Source organism: Plodia interpunctella, chromosome 26 (genome assembly GCF_027563975.2).
Source record: "Plodia interpunctella isolate USDA-ARS_2022_Savannah chromosome 26, ilPloInte3.2, whole genome shotgun sequence".
Lineage (NCBI taxonomy): Eukaryota > Metazoa > Arthropoda > Insecta > Lepidoptera > Pyralidae > Plodia > Plodia interpunctella.
The window spans coordinates 1,510,065-1,527,853 of NC_071319.1; the positions used below are offsets into that span (position 1 = coordinate 1,510,065).

Consider the following 17,789-nt stretch of genomic DNA (forward strand, 5'->3'; position numbering starts at 1 on the left):
GACTTGTGATGTTCCATTTTATGTTTATCAGGGAATAATCTAATTATAGTAGACCATTTCATTCACTCAAAAATATCTAGATACAAGGGTAAAACCCTTGTATCTAGAATATTTTTTGAGTATTTTGATGGTTTTGTCTAAATAATAATTATATTCATTGTATTTGTAACTTTAGGTGATTTTATGTTTTAACAATAATTTTCAATTAATACTCAATACTCGAATATTTTTATTGCATACCATAAAGTTGACATGGTATTATAAATTATATAAAAAAGCACATATTTGTGGACCCCGGCGGGCACAGCTACATGAATAGATGAGAGGAGGTCGCACTCAAAATAAATATTTGTAAGTAAAAATTGTAAATTACGGACTCAATTCAATTTAAATTCGTAGATCAATCAGTTAAAAAATTACTATTTATATTATTACTATTGAAAATATCTGTTTAATGTAAGTATATACTTTTTTGACAATATTAGTTCTAGTGAAAATTAATTAACCAAAATGACACAGAAACAAACTATGGGTGAGTTTAAAATACTTGTGATTGTAAACAAAACGCCGCGGGCGAAGAGCGGGTTTGCATTTTCACTTGTCACCGTCCAATCGATTCGAAGCGTGACGCGGCGAACCAATGACACTGCAGTGTGGTTGTCGCGCGTCACAATGGCGTAATGTGATTGGTTGGACTTCGCCGACTGGGGTTATATATGTGATATATGATTTCAGAAACGAAAAAAGTAAAACATCAATGTACATTTATTATTAATGACTTTATTCTTGAATATCAATTACACTTTTCTTTTATTGTTATTTTATAAATTTTACATGCGATTCGTATTTTTACTTTTAGGTATCATATACAAACGTGCGTTCCATTACGTAGCGTATATATATATATATATATATATATATATATATATATATATATATATATATATATGTGGTATATATATATATACCACACTAGACCTTTGGTATACAAAAGGGCTCTTGTATTTGCAGACAAACTTAATTTTCGCACTTTAAAAAAAAATTGTGTCGTTATGTTTTAATTTTCGTTGTTTCAAATTCAATACTCAAAATTTCTTTTTATCATTTATAAGAATATGAGAAAATATGAGAATAACATTTCAGAGTCACTCGCTTCAATTTTAAAGGAACTTTAACATCTTTTCGCGTTTCGCCCGATAGCTAAACTTACGTCACAACCACATCTCATTTTTTTTTAATTTAAAAAAATTAAAGAGAAGACATTTTTCTTCAAATTCAAAAAGAATAATAATTCTAAATTGAGCAAATTTATAGAAGTGACAATCAAACGTTATTCGTTAAAATAAAAATTTCAAGTTCATATCAGTTGAAACGTACAAAACTTAAAATTTTGCTTACATTTTAACCCTATGTTATAAGAGGAACTTGCAAATATAATAAATAAATAAATTGCTTGCATTGCTCTTTAAAAAAATTGGCACATTTATCAAAATAGAAAAAAAAATGTCATGTGATAAATTAAGTGTCAAGTTTTTTTTTTTAATTAACGAACAGACAAATAATTTAACTGCACAAATGGGGTTTTTGTTATAATGACGGTTTTCAAAGGTATAAAGAGGTATTATTGTCATTTTTGGAGAAAAAATAATTATTGCAATGCCATTTTGCCATTTTGTATGCAATTTAGACTTTTACTCTTTGTGTTAAAAGACATTTTTCAAGATCAATTGAATCCAAAAGTGTATACATATTTTTTTAAAATATTAAAATAATAGTTTCGATAATTGTAGACATAAAATGATAGATAAGATTCAGTTTTTGTCATAATTATTTTTAAGAGATGACATATAATAGTGAAATAAAACAAATTCGATTTAACAAATACCAATCTTCATTATATTCTTCATAAATAACTTCACAACAATTATTTTCTGAATTCCGAGTTATATCTGCATGTATCTTGATGCAGTTATGATTTTGAGCCCACTGTTTCAAAGGCAAATATACATAACTTGACGTCACAAGCTATCCTTGTACTTATTTGTATAGGAAAATCATTACAACTCCAAAAAAGTAGGCCTCGAACCAATGAAAAAGTTAAATAGGGGTTAATTTAACTTTTTCATATATTGTATTATAGTAAGACATTGGTATTTGCCAATCGATATTTGAGATTTGAAAAAATATTATCGTGAACAATTAATACCATTTACCCTGTCATTTCATGCCCCAATGAAATTAATCAAATAAAAATTTTTTTTTTTTTTTTTAATTAATCAAATTTAAAATTAAACAAATATCGGCACTACTCTGATTAAATGAAATTGAAATGATATTCGCTATGTCCCCTTAATCTATCTTATTTTAATTAAAGCATCCTCTTATGTGGTTAACACACGTTTTTAAATTCATATAATATATAATAAATCTATTTTTAGTGTTTAGGAGGGCGAAATGAATGGGTCAACAACGCAATGTCACTATTCTGCCAACACACATAGAATTTAGTACAACTTAATTTCGACTTACGACTATTAAACATAACGTTTATTTTATATAGTGTATAAATGTTTTTTTTTTGGGGCGGAATTACACAAATCACTACATTTTTTTAAATATTATTTACAAACATTTTAAGCGTTGCTACGTCTTATCTTACGAATCTAATTTTGGAATAACGCTTGATGTGTGTCGCGCTTGTTTTTAATTCATAAAATTATGATTCGGTTGCGAGTGCTTTTTAAAAAGAAAAAAAAAAGTTTGATTTGTCCCTCTAAATAATAGGGGTCAAATGCAACATTTGTTTATGGTACATAAAATACTGGTTATAAACTTGAATCACTATTCTTATTTTAAACGTAATGCTGCTTATTTCTTTAAGCGCAAATAGAAACAAAATTTTTATTACCACCCTGTCATTTGTCATTACAGATTTTTTTTTTTTCTGGTCTATACGTTCAGGGAACGAAGTGGAGTAGAATTGTTTTCAAATTAATTTCTTCAAACACTGATATAAACTGGTAGAATATGTTACTTATACTAGTCTGCCTTGGGACCGATTTGGTAAACGTTTGAATGAAAAGGAATACCGTAAAATCCAACAATGTATTATCTTCTCAACCTCGGTGGCGCAGTTTGTTCTTGCCTCTGAACCGAGAGGTCCCGAGTTCGATCCCCGGTGGGATCATGATGGAAAATGATAACGTATTAACTTAAAAAATTGGAATAAGCAAAACATGTTACAGGTAAGTTAGGTTTGTACCTATTTAAATACTTGAATAGTTTTGAAAAAAAAAAAAAGCATATTTAGATGAATTAAAACCGGTCACGTGACACAACACCAGCCAAAGAAAATTTCAATAACTCCCATTAATTCGTTCGATTGCCTTACATTTACTCGAAGATATTCTATAAGCTGTTTAAATTTTGCTGTGTGCGTTTGTTTTCATCAATATGTATAGAGTTATATTGAAAATTGTACATTTTCTCTCGATGCCTGACGTATCAATAAAATTTTTTGCTACGAAGCCGAATACAAAATTTACAACTCTGAAACCGAGTCTTGAAAATGGCGCCAAATTTTGTTTACGTCGATGATTTATTTGACAGCTCTGGAGACTTTTCTAATCCTTTCAACTGAAATGGAATCTATTTTAATAGATTTTTTTAACCCCATCTTATTTTACAATATTGAAAAATAAAAGACATTATTTTAATGTTACTTTTTACTTTGTTTTTTAATCTCCACAAATAAAAATATAAGGTCCGTAAACAAAATTACTATTTTTTTTTCCATAAATGAGTATTGTTGATATTTTAGAATAATAGAAATGATCTAGAAAACTAAAAGACAGAAATTATTTGAGATCTATAAAACATTATGGCAAATAAAATTGGCGCCACTATCGCAAGTAGAAAAACTAACAGATTTCACTAATTATATAACTAACATTTTGCAAAATATTTGAGCGTATTGAGCAACAATAATCAACTATTTTCCACTACAAGCGTTCAGGAAGCCATCGTTTTATAACCACAAAAATAAAGTTTTCTACTATTTTTTTTAAATATTCATTATAATAAAACAACGTTTTTGTACAACCGACAAAAATACAAACTTCGAAAATCAAAGTCCTCATATCCTATGAATACGCTTACGTAGTTTCTAATTATTAAAACTTAATATTTACACTTAAATTAAATAACATTATTTTCACTATTAATATAGTCACGTTTACACGGCGGCGGTAAATCACTCACTTCCCCTTCACAGACTGTTCAGTTTCATAGACGGCGTCGATATTTTCGTTTATAAGCACACATAACCTAACTTTTAAAATTGTATAGGTATGACATTTTGATTAAAAATTCGATTGTACTTGCACGCTGCAATTACGCAAATTTGTGCGTTTTTTTTTGTTGTAAAATTGTTGCAGAATTACATTTTAGAGCCATTAAATTAAAGACGCATTTAACACAATCTTGTTGTGTTTCGTGTAACTTGTGCTTTTATATTTCATTTTTATGAAATGAAATACGTACCTATAGCAAGCGTTTAATGCAGCATCAATAGGATGTTATATATTCCATGTTACGATCCAGAATCAGTAGTACATCAAAATAAAAATCAATTTAACAGCTTATTTCTGTGTCGCCAACAATATCCCCGCCGTTGCTACCCTGTTTATTTATACTTTTACTCATACTGTCATTCGCGATTACCACTTCTGAGTAATTCTTTTTATTGTTATTCTGTTTATTGATTTGATTTTGTACATTACTTCCCGAACTCGATGACGCAGACGCGTTGTCACTATCAGCGTAAGGGACATCAGTCAAGGGGCCATTAAGCAAGCTAGCAGCTGAATTAGACTGTTTCAACTTCGTCTTTTCCTCTTTAACTTCTTCTTTTGGAGTTTGTAGATCGTCTATGACAGCTTTCTTCGGATCTATCTGTATAGTTTTAGATTCGGATAGTTTATTAGGTGTAACTACGTTAATGTAAGGTGGCAGTATGTTCATTTTGTTCAAATTGACTGAGCCGCTGTTTTTTTTTAATTCGTTTAAGTTTTGCTCTAATTGCGCGGCGTCTAGACATAGGGGTTTTAATTTAGGGGCTAGTTTTGGGGGTTCTTTGTTTGCCCAGGCTGCGATTCTGGGTGGATCGGGGGATGCGATGGGTGCAGTCTTCCTCTCTGGCACTAATGTGTTTTTATGATTAGTTTTATCTATGACTGTCGCGTCTATTGCTTTTGATAGAACGTTCTCAGGCGGCTTTGGTGATGTCGGTGTAATGCTTATTAGTTTATCGACCTGCAAAAGAAGAAAAATCATGTTACGCACTTTTTTTCGAGTGTTACAGAGTCTATAATTAAATCTTCATTGGCACGTTAAAATGGTTCTAACTTCTTTCTTGACAATTTAGCATTATGTCGAAATAGCCGCGCCCCGGGGCTTCGCTCCCGTGGGAATTTCGGCATGAAAAATGACCTATGTGTTATTCCAGGTTATATTCTACCCGTATAACTTTCATAACAATCCGTCCAATATATTTTCAGTGAAAGAGTAACAGACACACAGTACACACATGCATCTTCACAAACTTTCGCATTTATAATTTTAGCAGGATTGTATTAATTGAGTTTGATCACATTATTGCTATTTTAACTACTTCTGATATTGACAATAACATAATTCTTTGCAGCAGCATAAATTACTAGTAAAACTGGCTCTTTAATCATGACAAATGTTGACGTCGATAAGGTTGACTCTTCGTTGTGGGGATTATTGTAAAAATTATGTGCGATCTCAATGACTGTTTATTTTCAACTAAAACACCATCGACACTCAAATCGATAAATATTATGACTGTTGCATCTCAGTACATCTTCGACGTACTTATTTTTGTTAAATCTAACTTACACCTGTATAAAACATTGAGCGATGTTAACAGTGTAGTCACTCGTAATAGGCATAAACTTTGTATGAACAGATTCCGACTTAAAAAGGTTAGGCGGTCTTTCGTGGGTCAAAGTGTTAAATTGTTCAATAAACTCCCTGTAGAGGCTATTAACTTGCCAATGCCAAAATTTAAATCATATATTAAAAATGCTTTAATGGCTAATGCTTATTACACGATTAGCGACTATTTAAATGATAAAAAACCTTGGACCCTTCCTAAAACTTCCACCTCTCACACTTGATTTTAATTTTTTTATTATTATTTATATATTTTCTTGACATGTTTATTACATATATTTTGACATTTACTTGTAAAACATATACGTGATTTGTGATCTTCAAGTGTCTGAAAGTAACATAGGTATCTATTATGTTAGATTATGGAGATCGAGTATGTCATGCACATTCAAATGGTCAAACCGGTAGCGGTCGTGGGTCGGGTCGGGAGGTTCCCTCTATTGTGGTTGAGCTTCGCGATGGCTGACTCACGCGTCAACTCGTGAACGGGTGCTGCCGGGGGAACTGGTCAGCTCGATCTTTTATTAAAAGTTTTTTTTTTGTTTGGTTAATTATACATATATATATAAGTATATATATATTTTCCTTTCATCAGCACTTGATCACAATCATAATATGTTTCAGTATACCTTTTGACCATGTACTTTATTATGTACTTATGTTATATTACTGATAAAAAATTATACATAAATTTATATTTAAAAAATGGTAAGCCCTTCTGGCATAATAGGGACCAACACTGTTTGAATGAGTTTCTTTCGGCATTTCTTCTCAGCAGTGGTCGTTCCGAAATGCTAGTAGTTTGTAGCTTTGGTAAACATCATTTAATTTAGATTATGACGTGAAAAAGTGCCTGTGAAGGCCTAATTTCTGAATAAATGATTTGATTTTGATTTTGATTTCAAGCGGACTGTATAACATAAGTATAGCTATATATAGTATAACATCTCAAAAGATTGACGATTCTCACTTGGACAATAATCATGTCTATCCGTTGCCGAGACATTCACGGCAGATATTCACGGCAGGATATGTTCTTATTCTACACACCGGAAAAAAATACCTTTCATAGTATATGAAGACTTAGACAAAGACGATTTAGACAAGTTTCAGTGTGGTTGGCAAAAAACGGCTCAAGATAGAACCTTTGGAAGACAAAAGGGGGAGATCTTTGCCCCAGCAGTGGGACAAATAATATAGGCTATAAAAAATATGAAGACTATTTGATACTAAGAAAAAAGTACTTGGAAAGTTGTGTATTTATTGTATACATTTTTTTTTTAATTTGTTTTATTTTATTTTGAATTGAGTTGTTTTTCTTTTTTGTTTAGTTGCACTTTATGGCACCACCGCTGTCTGGTCCAATGGTTGACTGGTAGAGAATACCATAGGGCGTTAAGTCGACCTTTTGTACATAATGTTTTTGTAATTTTGTAGTTTTTAAATAAATAAATAGTACTTACAGCAGGTCCACTCTCTCCGTTCTGTTTGCCGACAGCGGCTGGTTGCTCGGTGAAGGAGGTCTCCCAAATAACAGGATTATCGTCGACTTCAGAGCCTGAATCTTCATCCATCGACGCGCCCTCTACTGAACTCAACAGTCTGTGAAGAAAAAAATCTATTTTTATTGACGAAACATATGGCAGATTTATTTCTGTGTATTTATTGACGAAGTGAGCTAAAAATATTTTTTTTGTGTATTATTTATTTTGGAATTGTTAATTTTTGGAAGAAAATTACAATGGTTCATGTTGCATACAAAGATTACCTATCTGCTGTGAAGATTTTTTATCCCTTAGACGAAATCTACGGTGGCATATGGAGTGGCCCTAATCTAGGGCGGGTACCACACACCAAACTTACCTGTCTGTGGAATTAGACTGCAGAAACTTTGTGGTGGTCCGATTCTCTGCGGCGGAAATAGCGGAAACATCGGCGCGCCTTGCGCCCGCGCCGTTCGACGCCATTGGAATGTTGCCATATTCTTGTGATGCTGTAATACGAAGGTATAGTTATATTTCGTATTTAACAATTACTTCACAAAATATTGGTTTTTCAAAATATTAGAAACAAGTTCACTTTCATCATCATCGAAAATCATCGAGAAATATTAAGAAAATAAAACCAAATAAACTAATAATACGGGTAAACTCTTGATACCTATTTGTATCTTATCAGTCATATCATTACAAAGAACATTTGGTAGCGGACAAGATTTTCCGATCGATTTATTAGATCTCGAAATTTTCATGAAAGCACAGAATTGGTTCGGAAATATTCTCCGGAATTCCCGAGAGTTTCCTTTATATCGTGCCCTTGATTCCGATGAGAATTTACCTTGGAAGTCTGCTCAAATTCTCAAAGGAGAAAATTTTCGAGACCATAAATTCTTAGCGGCACAATGTATTCCACGACCAGTACTAACCTTTCAGTAGAGGTGGATATTGTGAATCCTCCGTTTCTTGTTGGTCCGCCGCCGTTGGCGGTTTGCTATGAAGTACCAGCTGATCCATTGAGCTAAAATCATCAATCTCATAAAACAACCCACTCTCTTGTTCTATAATCATATTCAAGTGAAAATATTTTTATCTGTGCAGTGTTGTCTTAGTAATGTAATGTTTAGGTATTATTTTAGAATCGGAATATACTGTCACTAATGCATGCACCACTCTGTCTAAAGAGCAGTTTTCCATTGTTATTTAATTTAATATTATTGCCTGGTATTTCTTCTATTTATTAGTATACTAGTAGTTAAAATAAATGTCTATTGTTAAATTTAGTTATTATTTCAGAAATATCAGTCAATAAATGCTTGGACAGTTACCAAAATTCTGTTACTATAACAACATCAAGTTTCCGAGGGAGTGCCACATAGAAAAGAAGTTAGATTTTGAAGAAGATAGTGATATTAAATAATAGAGAGCGCTGGTAGATACACTCACGCTGGTAACATATCGCCTATAGATCTAATGGCGGGTCACTAGCAAATAATATTTCAAATTGAAACATTGTGAATAGGATCAGTATATTATGTAATTAGCTGTATAGTCTTTAAGAAGTAATGCTTTGAGTTTTAAATTTTGTCAATTGATATAAATTGGAACTAAATATATTAAGCATAACTAAATTACAGATTACATTGATGATGTTTGTTATTACATCTCTTATAAGCAATGTTCACATGTTTGTTTTAACCATCATAATAACGAATTGTAACTGGCAAACCATTTCAAATTCTGAGCAAACACTGAATAGAAATTGCATATTCGAAGTTAATTAATTTATATTACTTTTATCCCTCCATTCCTTCCATTTGGTCCGGTCGTATGTTAAAATTTTCAAGTTTTTGCGGAACCTGTCCAAGTAATCTCGCTATATGGCTCTTGGCTAACTATATTCGAAGTTCAATCTGCAGTGTATCTGCCAACAATCTCATTCGTTACCTAGCGTCCGGTAGAGGAAGGTCCTGCGGAGACATCGGCACCAGGTAGTCGCAGGCCGGCGCTCGCTGCCAACATGCCACGCTCAGTACACGGATGCAGGGAGATTGGTTAATAGTTCTGTGGTCTTTTTTCCTTGTGTAGGTGTAATTTTAGTATATATATATATTGTCCTCGCGAAAACGACTAACGTTTTGGACTAACGTCGTGGTGCCTAAGGAGGAAAAATATCGATCTAGCTAGATCCCATGTCTGGAAAAATTAGGTTTTTCCATGTTTTCATTGAAATATTTTACAAAAATATCCAACGGTGATCGTTGGACCACGTAAAGTGCGTGGTCCAACGATCTTGGACTTTTGATTATAAGCAATTTAATATTTTTAAAGATATTATATGTGATAATATTTATGTTGTAAAAATCATGATATTTCTAAATTTATTATAAGGAACAATGGATGAGTTTTGCCTGTTAGTAGAACTTAACGAACTATCAATCCAAATCATTTATATATTCTTCAAGCGTATTCAACTAAATAACAATAATAGAACCTTCTACAGGTGAGATTTAACAGTAAAAAGTTTGTATCGTGTATTTGTTGCGTATGTTTGTACAAATTTTACTCTGTGCCGGTCGGTATTGTATATGAACTTTAAAGCGCGATGCCTCGAACTTTCTTGTATCAGAGTAATTAATAAGAAAAAGACCACTGAACATGTTATTTATCTTTATATATTTCTTTTCAGCATCTTCCTGCATCACTTCTTTAAAATCTACGCGTGCATATGTCACTGGGTTTTATAAATATATAAATACAATACATATGTTTATGCTATGAATAAATTTATTTATAATTCATTTAAAAATCAATACATTATTATTTTTGGTTTGATATAAACAATTGTTTTGAAGTTACTCAGTTTACTTTGAATAGATGGTTTTTTAATAGCGCTGAATCAGGAACATTTTGGTGAGACTTGATCTTTATCAATTTAAAATTCTGTTCCATTCTGTTGCGATTCTTGATAAGAGTCTTTATAAAACCCAGAGAGAAAAGGGCAAAGGTCAAATAAAAGAAAAGATATATAGGTATAGATCCTCGCTATAGCTACTAGGCAAGTAAACATTGAGTTTTTGAAGTAATCCGTATATAGAAGAGATTCGTTGAAATGTTCATGATGATAAGTGAATGATTTCAATTATTAAATAAAACAATGACATTTCCTGTTAAACAGTTAACACATTGCATGCATAATGGGCCAATGAATTAACGATCGAATTATTAAATTTTGAGGAGTTAAATAATTTTCCATTCCAATGAATCTCTCACTAGCTACAGGGTCTAATTCTCTACGCGGTATTTCATTCAGGACAAAGGGGGCATAGAGTAAAATGAAGTAAATAAAATAAAATAAAAAAAAACGAAATGGTAGGTTTGTTCATGCGCCACTCTCAAGCACGGCTTTTAAAAAATCTAACACTGACAGAAGAAAAAATAGACCAATTTATTTAAATGAACAATGAAAACAGTTACTTGCTTCTAGTAGCCAGAGCGAACATTTGGGAGAAAGAAACAAAAGTTACTAATTAGTATTTTATGTATTTTTTATATAAAATTGTTTATTCTGTATCGGGATTTCAACTAAGGTATATTAAATTGAAATATTTCATCAACAATGACCATTTGTTTTAGTAATAAATTTACTGTAAGGTAATTTTCAAGGGGCGTTATTCAATACAATACTTATTCTCAATGTACATTGAAATTAGATGGGTAGAAGATAAAATTAGAAGACGATTTATACCATTGTAGATTTCCTATTGATATACTAGTATTTTATAACAATGACTGACGAGAAAAGTCGACCAAGAAAAACTTGTAGCAATATTGATCTCAATCAAGCTTTTCAACATGTCTCTTCTATACATAACTTTGAAATTAATTCGCTTAATAATTATTAACTAGTTTTTGAGAGTAAAAATATACAATATTGGACTAAGCAAATGATTTGTACATGACTTCGTTAATCATTATTTTTATAAAACATTCATAACGTTTGAGTAATATATACATACATTGATGATGTATAGAATAACGCCCGCGAACAATACACAAAGCGGTACATACCTGTGGCCCGTTGGCGGGCGGCTGGTCGGCCGGGGGGAGTAGCGACCGCACCACTGGGAGCGGAGCACTTACTATCTCTGGGTCCTGAGGAATAGTGGTTATATAACTACATAGTATAAAACAATGCAATGTCACCATCCGCGTCTGTCTGTTTCTAAGCTGTCTTTTAAATCACGCAACGGCTTTTGATGCAGTTTTCACTGATAGACAATTAATTTCCGAAGGTATGTATATACATACATATGACCCCGTGGGGAGTGCGGTTTTTTTATATTATTTATCTCTTTTAGCAATAAATCATGTTTGTATTGTTACAACAATAACGACTGTATAACCATGCCCGACAAAAACAAATCATTATAACTTATTATGTAAAATTTTTGCGATGGGTGCAACTTTTCCACCCCTGTCCCCCATTCCTATAATGGAAAAGGTCCTACAAAATGTATAGTCTTGTACTTGCCTGCAAGAACCTCTGAAGTCTGTCGAACATGTGCGCGAACGCGGGCCGCTCGTTTGGCGTCGGGTTCCAACATTCGCACATCAGTCTGTATATCTCTTGAGGACAGCCTGTATATAGACAAACATTTAATTAGCTTTATTGATGACCTCCGTGGAATAGTAGTTCCACACTCTGCAATTTGGAGATCTGCGATTCTTGGTGAGTTTCACGTTTGTGTCCATCGGACCCGCGATACAAGCGTTTCAGCCGTATTGTCCATTGATTTCAGGTCATTTCAAACACCGAAAGAAAAATCTTCTTCGAAAAAAAGAAGTTTTTTCTTCGTCGTCGAAGATAGATATCTAATCTAGACACTTAGTTATCAGACTGTTGACACGTATATCATCCTTGACGATATCAATCAAGCACTTCTTGGGTTTGCCTCTTCTGCCAAAGCAGGCATTCGTTTTCTCTCTCTTATCTAAACGTTTTCCCTGTTTCTTTCCAGCTGTTAAGCGTCGGAGTCCAAGGTTCCATTTGTTCCCTACGTTTCGTAATTAAGTAATTCGACCACTGAGCGCATACGTCACGGAAACAATGTTTTTTCTCTTATATTTATAGACATGGGTGAGTTGCACCGTCAAATTTGACACTGAGTTTTTCTGCGCACGTTAAACGTTAACCTCAAAGGTGAGGGTGCAACCCACCCATAATATATCTCTGTCTAGCATGCCCCAACTATTATCTTTTGTATTCATGTCAGTTGATGCAAATAAACTTTTTATCTATCTGACCTGAGAGAGTACTCACCGTAAGGTTTCTCGAGGCGTCCCCCACCCGATACCATTTCCATAACTTCTCTGTTCGCACAGCCGGTGTATGGCATCACACCCAGTGAGAACACCTCCCACAGTAACACTCCGAACGACCTGTAAAAAGAATGGTCTGTGTCGCCGGCGGAATAACCAAAGACAAGGGGCGTGGCCCGATGTTATGTAGTGTCAGAACATAAACTTGGCGAATGGAAATATGCAAGTGATGCGCGCTCTTTAAGGCTAAATTATCTGTGTGTAAAAATAATCGATATCAAGTTACCTATATTATTGTGTTTTATTCAAAAATAACAAATTGTGTAACCACTGTATGAGCATATTGACTGGCATATTCTCGCATATGAGATGTTAAAAAGCTTATATCTGTAATTCATGGAACATTGAATTTAAATAAAGCTTTTGAAAAACAATTAGATAATGAAAACGAAATGGTTCTAACTAATTCAATTACAAGCCTACAGGTCACTAAAAGTTACGGCGACTGTATTAGTGAACTTCCTTGGGTTCGAGTTAAACAAATCAAGTTCGGAGCATATAGCCAGTTTATTTTCAAGTCGTTCAGTATCATGGACTGTGACACAAAAAGCCATTGATTAAAAAGTCACCCTGGATAGCTTTAAATACAAAATACGAGTATTTGTAGTACGCGTCTCTCTGTCTTATAATGAACAAAACGGATGATAACTAAACCTATAATATTGTAACAATTACCAAATATCAATTTTGATAAAAATGCCGTCTAAGCTTCGTCCGGTCCCATTTCTCCGTGTGTATTTCTAGTACGCGTTTCTCCAAATCAAAAGGGACCTTATGGCGCCCGGCACTTACGCCATTATTGCCGTTGTTTTGTATTCGAACAACGGCAATAAAGACCAAAGTGCCAGCCGCCATAAGGTCCCCTTTGATTTGGACGACCACAATTTTCACTTACCAAACATCAGTCTTAATAGTGAAAATGCCATCGATATAAGCCTCCGGCGGCATCCACTTGATAGGTAGCATGGCTTTTCCCCCTTTTTTGTAGTAGTCAGCGCGGTAGATGTCGCGGGCCATGCCGAAGTCTGCGATCTTGACAACCCTGCCTGGCCCACGTGACGTGAGGAGACAGTTGCGCGCCGCTATGTCCCTGTTTCAATTTATTATCAATGGATTACTGAAATATTGTGTGACGTTGAAGTTTTTTTTTTAGGGTTCCAAAGTAAATGCGGATCTGTTTCATTATTCAGGGCATTATTTTATCACATACAACCTTGACATCGCGGAAAAAAAACCGCTGATCCATACATTTTCCACAAATTAGGTATTTAATTTTCTATAGAACAGCTGATTTTTTTTTATTTTTGCGATTTCGGAGTTACTCCCATTACTAACAGTTGTTCCGAATCATGGACTGAGCGTGCAGACAAAAATATTGCCAATGTATAAAATGTCACCCAGTATTTGTACGTCGAATATTAGCAGGTACTACAATATTCATGATAGTAGCAAAGATAATCGGAAAACTATTATTGTTATATATAGTCTTTACGCGGTAACAAGTAAGACGATACTCTTTAAACAATCGATACTCATGTTGGTTACTATATCTAGTCATATATATAGTCGTTGTTTATGTACATCTGTAAGTAAACATAGTATGTCTCTGTTGTTGCACATTTGTAGAACATACCTTCGGTACCCTAAAATTCATCGTCATCATGGGGTGCCGTCTTCGAATTGAAGTTTGGAGGTCAGCATATGGAAACCCTCGCGGCTTTGGGCCGCTATTTTCAGGTGATTGTATATCTAAGTCCGGTCCAATCCTTTATGTCATCAAACCACTTACGTCGAGGGCGAAAATTGCGATGCTGTTATTTTTTAACTAGTTGCGCCCTGTGGCTTCGTTCCCGTGGTGATTTGGGGATGAAAAGTACTCCAGGTTATATTCTACCCGTGTACCAAATTTCATAACAATCCGTTCAGTAGATTTTGCATGAAAGTGTAAACAAACATGCATTACATATATCCTCACAAACTTTCGGTGGCGCAATGGTAAAGTGCTTGCCTCTGAACCGAGAGGTCCCGGGATCGAACCCCGGTCGGAAGATGATCTTTTTCAGATTGACGCGGGTCTTGGATGTTTATCTACACATATATGTATTTGTTATAAAATATATTATCATTGAGTTAGTAACTCATAACACAAGTCTCGAACTTACTTTGGGGCTAGCTCAATATGTGTGATTTGTCCTAATATTTATTTATTTATTTCGCTTTTATAATATTAGTAGATAATTAGATCATTTTATAACACATCCTGTTACTCTTAATTTTGAAGAAAGTACTGGTCTTTTATTACCACCTTTGCTGCTAAATCATTTACCTGTGAATGAACCTCTTCGCCTCTAAATACCGGCATCCTTTACAGACGTCCAGGGAACATAACAACAGATCCTTCATAGTCAAAGCGCTAGCTCGCTCTGGCTTGGGTCTGCTTTCCCGGAGGAAATTCTTGAGGTCACCACCAGCTAGGAGCTCCAGGACTATGAACCTAAGGAAATTAAGATTTCGGTGTGTCATCTATATCAAGTTTAAATGTAATTACATAATTCTCTAGTAGATATTTCCCGAATCTTATAATGTAAGGATCTTCAAGGCGAGAGTGAGTTGGCATTTAAGTTTAGACAATAAAAGCTTATGGCAAAAATGACATATTTGTAAAAAACATGTTTCCTGAGTGGGGAGTAAAACTGTTCACTATTATCGGTATAATTTCTGATTCTCTATATCCATAGTATTAATTATAAAGAGGTAAGCATTTGTGAGTTTGTATGTTTGAGGCGGGAAATCTCCGAAACTAGCGAACCAATTTTAAAAATTCTTTCACCATTATAAAGGTACATTATTCTAGATCGCTATAGGCTATATTTTATCTCCCAAAATTCCCACGGGAGCGAAGGCCCGGGCAACATTTAGTTCTCTATATTACTCACCTCGGATGTCGATCGAAGCATACACCAATAAGATGCACTATATTAGGATGGTTGAACTTCGCCATGATTGCCGCCTCCATCAAGAAGTCCGATTCAGCTTGACCGGTGGACAGTTCCGGCAGAGTTTTGACGGCGACCGGCATTTCTACCGTGTCTCCGGTCCGGTGCCGGTACAGTCCCTGGTAGACCTCGCCGAACGCGCCTTGCCCCAGAGCTCTGAGCAGAAATGTTTGGATTCATTGATGAAAATTGTAGGATTGTTGTGGTTATTTTAAGTAAAAGATTTTCAGTGAACATTGCACGAGACGATTTTATGTAATTGCATGAACTTGGGACAAAAATACATTTTTTGTATATGTGTGTATGTATGTACCTATGTTTGTAACGTTCGAACCGTTGGTCTGATTTTGATAATAGATAGAATTTTTAAGTTCGCGGGACATCAAAATCTGTTAAGTTCTTTTATGAAATATTTACAATTTTGTAAAAAAATATTGTGTTCGCGAGGTCGATAACTAGTGAAAGACGGAATAGGCGGGAACACGGGGCAGAAACAATGTTGCCACTATATAAAATTAGTTGTTAATGTTGCGATTATATAAAATAGAAAATTATTGCGTTCACTATTTAACATCCACTCACTTTAGAATGTAAAACCATTTTCACTATACAAATAGTGTTTCTCTTATATCGTACCCTTTGTTAGTATATCGGCACAGCGGCAACCACTTCACTACATTCTTAGTAAACACAAAATTTACAAATTTATTATTAACAAATATCATCTTGCTAGCAAGCGTAAACCGCATTGCTTGGGTCGAGATCAGTAAGTGACTTTCTGTTTTTGTGTTCCGTCTATTAGTCCACCTTTTTTAGTCCTTGTAGGTTCAACTGTAAGGAGCTAAAATTATAAATAATGAAACAGAAGCTACACTTCCTTGGCATGTTTAAGACTTTCTTTAGAAATTTGGGAACTTAGAATTAGTAACGAAGTACCCACTTACTAAATCCATGCTTAGAATTCCCTCATATCAAGGTAGCTCTCGCTTCCACAGAGTTGAAGATCCACTTCAACATTTTTCTCATCAAAAAGTTCGATGCGTTCGATTGTGATTTGCTTTCATTAATTTTCTAATGTAGTTTAGTGAATGTGTGAAATCAATTCCCTATGGCTGGAAGATTTCATTTTTTTCATGCAATCGAAATTCACTTAACAAATTAACTTTTCTCCTAATTATTTCGAAAGTTTTACAATCAAAATTCGATCGATGATTTCCATTGTGATTTGCTGCTATAGAAGTGTGAGACATTATACATTGTGATGCAGAAAATATGTATGTTAATCCATCCAAAAAAATCGGAGAGAATCGAACGAAATCTGCGCAAGAATCGTGTTGCGGTCAAAACTTGGCAACACAGGCGACGACGGACATCAAGAGAAGGGAGGCGCCGCGTCGGACTTCCGTTATTCGCCATCTTATTTATACATACTTACTTTACGATTTCTAAAATCCCTTGTACGCACCTTTGACGAAATAATAAATTCTAACCTACAAATTCAGCGCCTTATAAATACAGTCCACTCACAACCTATATTCAGACCTCTGCGCCACCAAATCAAAAGACATGTCTGAAGCTACACTTACTTGACAAGCTTCAGGCTTTCTCTGGAGACTTGCGGTAACCCCCTCACATCAATTCCCTGTGGCAGGAAACTCTCGCTTCCATAGTGAGGGTTGAAAGCCATGCTAAGAGCGTTGTCATTGCCTCCAGGGGCCGTTCGAAGACGGTGAAGCTGGACCTCTTGTTCTAGAAGACGTTTCTGGCGAAGTTCTGCTTCCTTCTTACGCTGGTATGTGTTGTCTGGGAGGGACATTAATGTATTAGTTAGATTGAGGTGGTAGTGTAAGAGGTTGGTTCTCAGAGCGTTTCGTCCGCTGCTGCCGCGCTGGCATTACGATCCGTCAATTTTCTTTAGGAAGGAATCATTCCCAAA

The 17,789-nt window shown here is 34.5% G+C and overlaps 1 protein-coding gene across 2 annotated transcripts in view; it reads right to left on the reverse strand.

The window, feature by feature from the left end:
• Positions 1-753: 753 nt before the first annotated feature.
• Positions 754-17,789, reverse strand: part of Alk (Anaplastic lymphoma kinase) — a 48,762-nt gene continuing 31,726 nt past the window's right edge. Inside the window, exons 18-29 of one of the 2 annotated variants that reach the window (XM_053764931.2) lie at positions 17,440-17,656; positions 15,794-16,009; positions 15,184-15,351; positions 13,753-13,947; positions 12,799-12,917; positions 12,010-12,116; positions 11,547-11,630; positions 9,423-9,487; positions 8,405-8,496; positions 7,843-7,972; positions 7,443-7,581; positions 754-5,313 (exon numbers count right to left, since the gene is read on the reverse strand). In XM_053764931.2, the coding sequence (XP_053620906.1) occupies positions 4,633-5,313; positions 7,443-7,581; positions 7,843-7,972; positions 8,405-8,496; positions 9,423-9,487; positions 11,547-11,630; positions 12,010-12,116; positions 12,799-12,917; positions 13,753-13,947; positions 15,184-15,351; positions 15,794-16,009; positions 17,440-17,656 (2,213 nt within the window). In that variant the 3' untranslated portion in view covers positions 754-4,632. Of the gene's footprint in view, positions 5,314-7,442; positions 7,582-7,842; positions 7,973-8,404; positions 8,497-9,422; positions 9,488-11,546; positions 11,631-12,009; positions 12,117-12,798; positions 12,918-13,752; positions 13,948-15,183; positions 15,352-15,793; positions 16,010-17,439; positions 17,657-17,789 lie in introns of those variants that run through there. The other variant, XR_008405946.2, reaches the window with a different exon arrangement.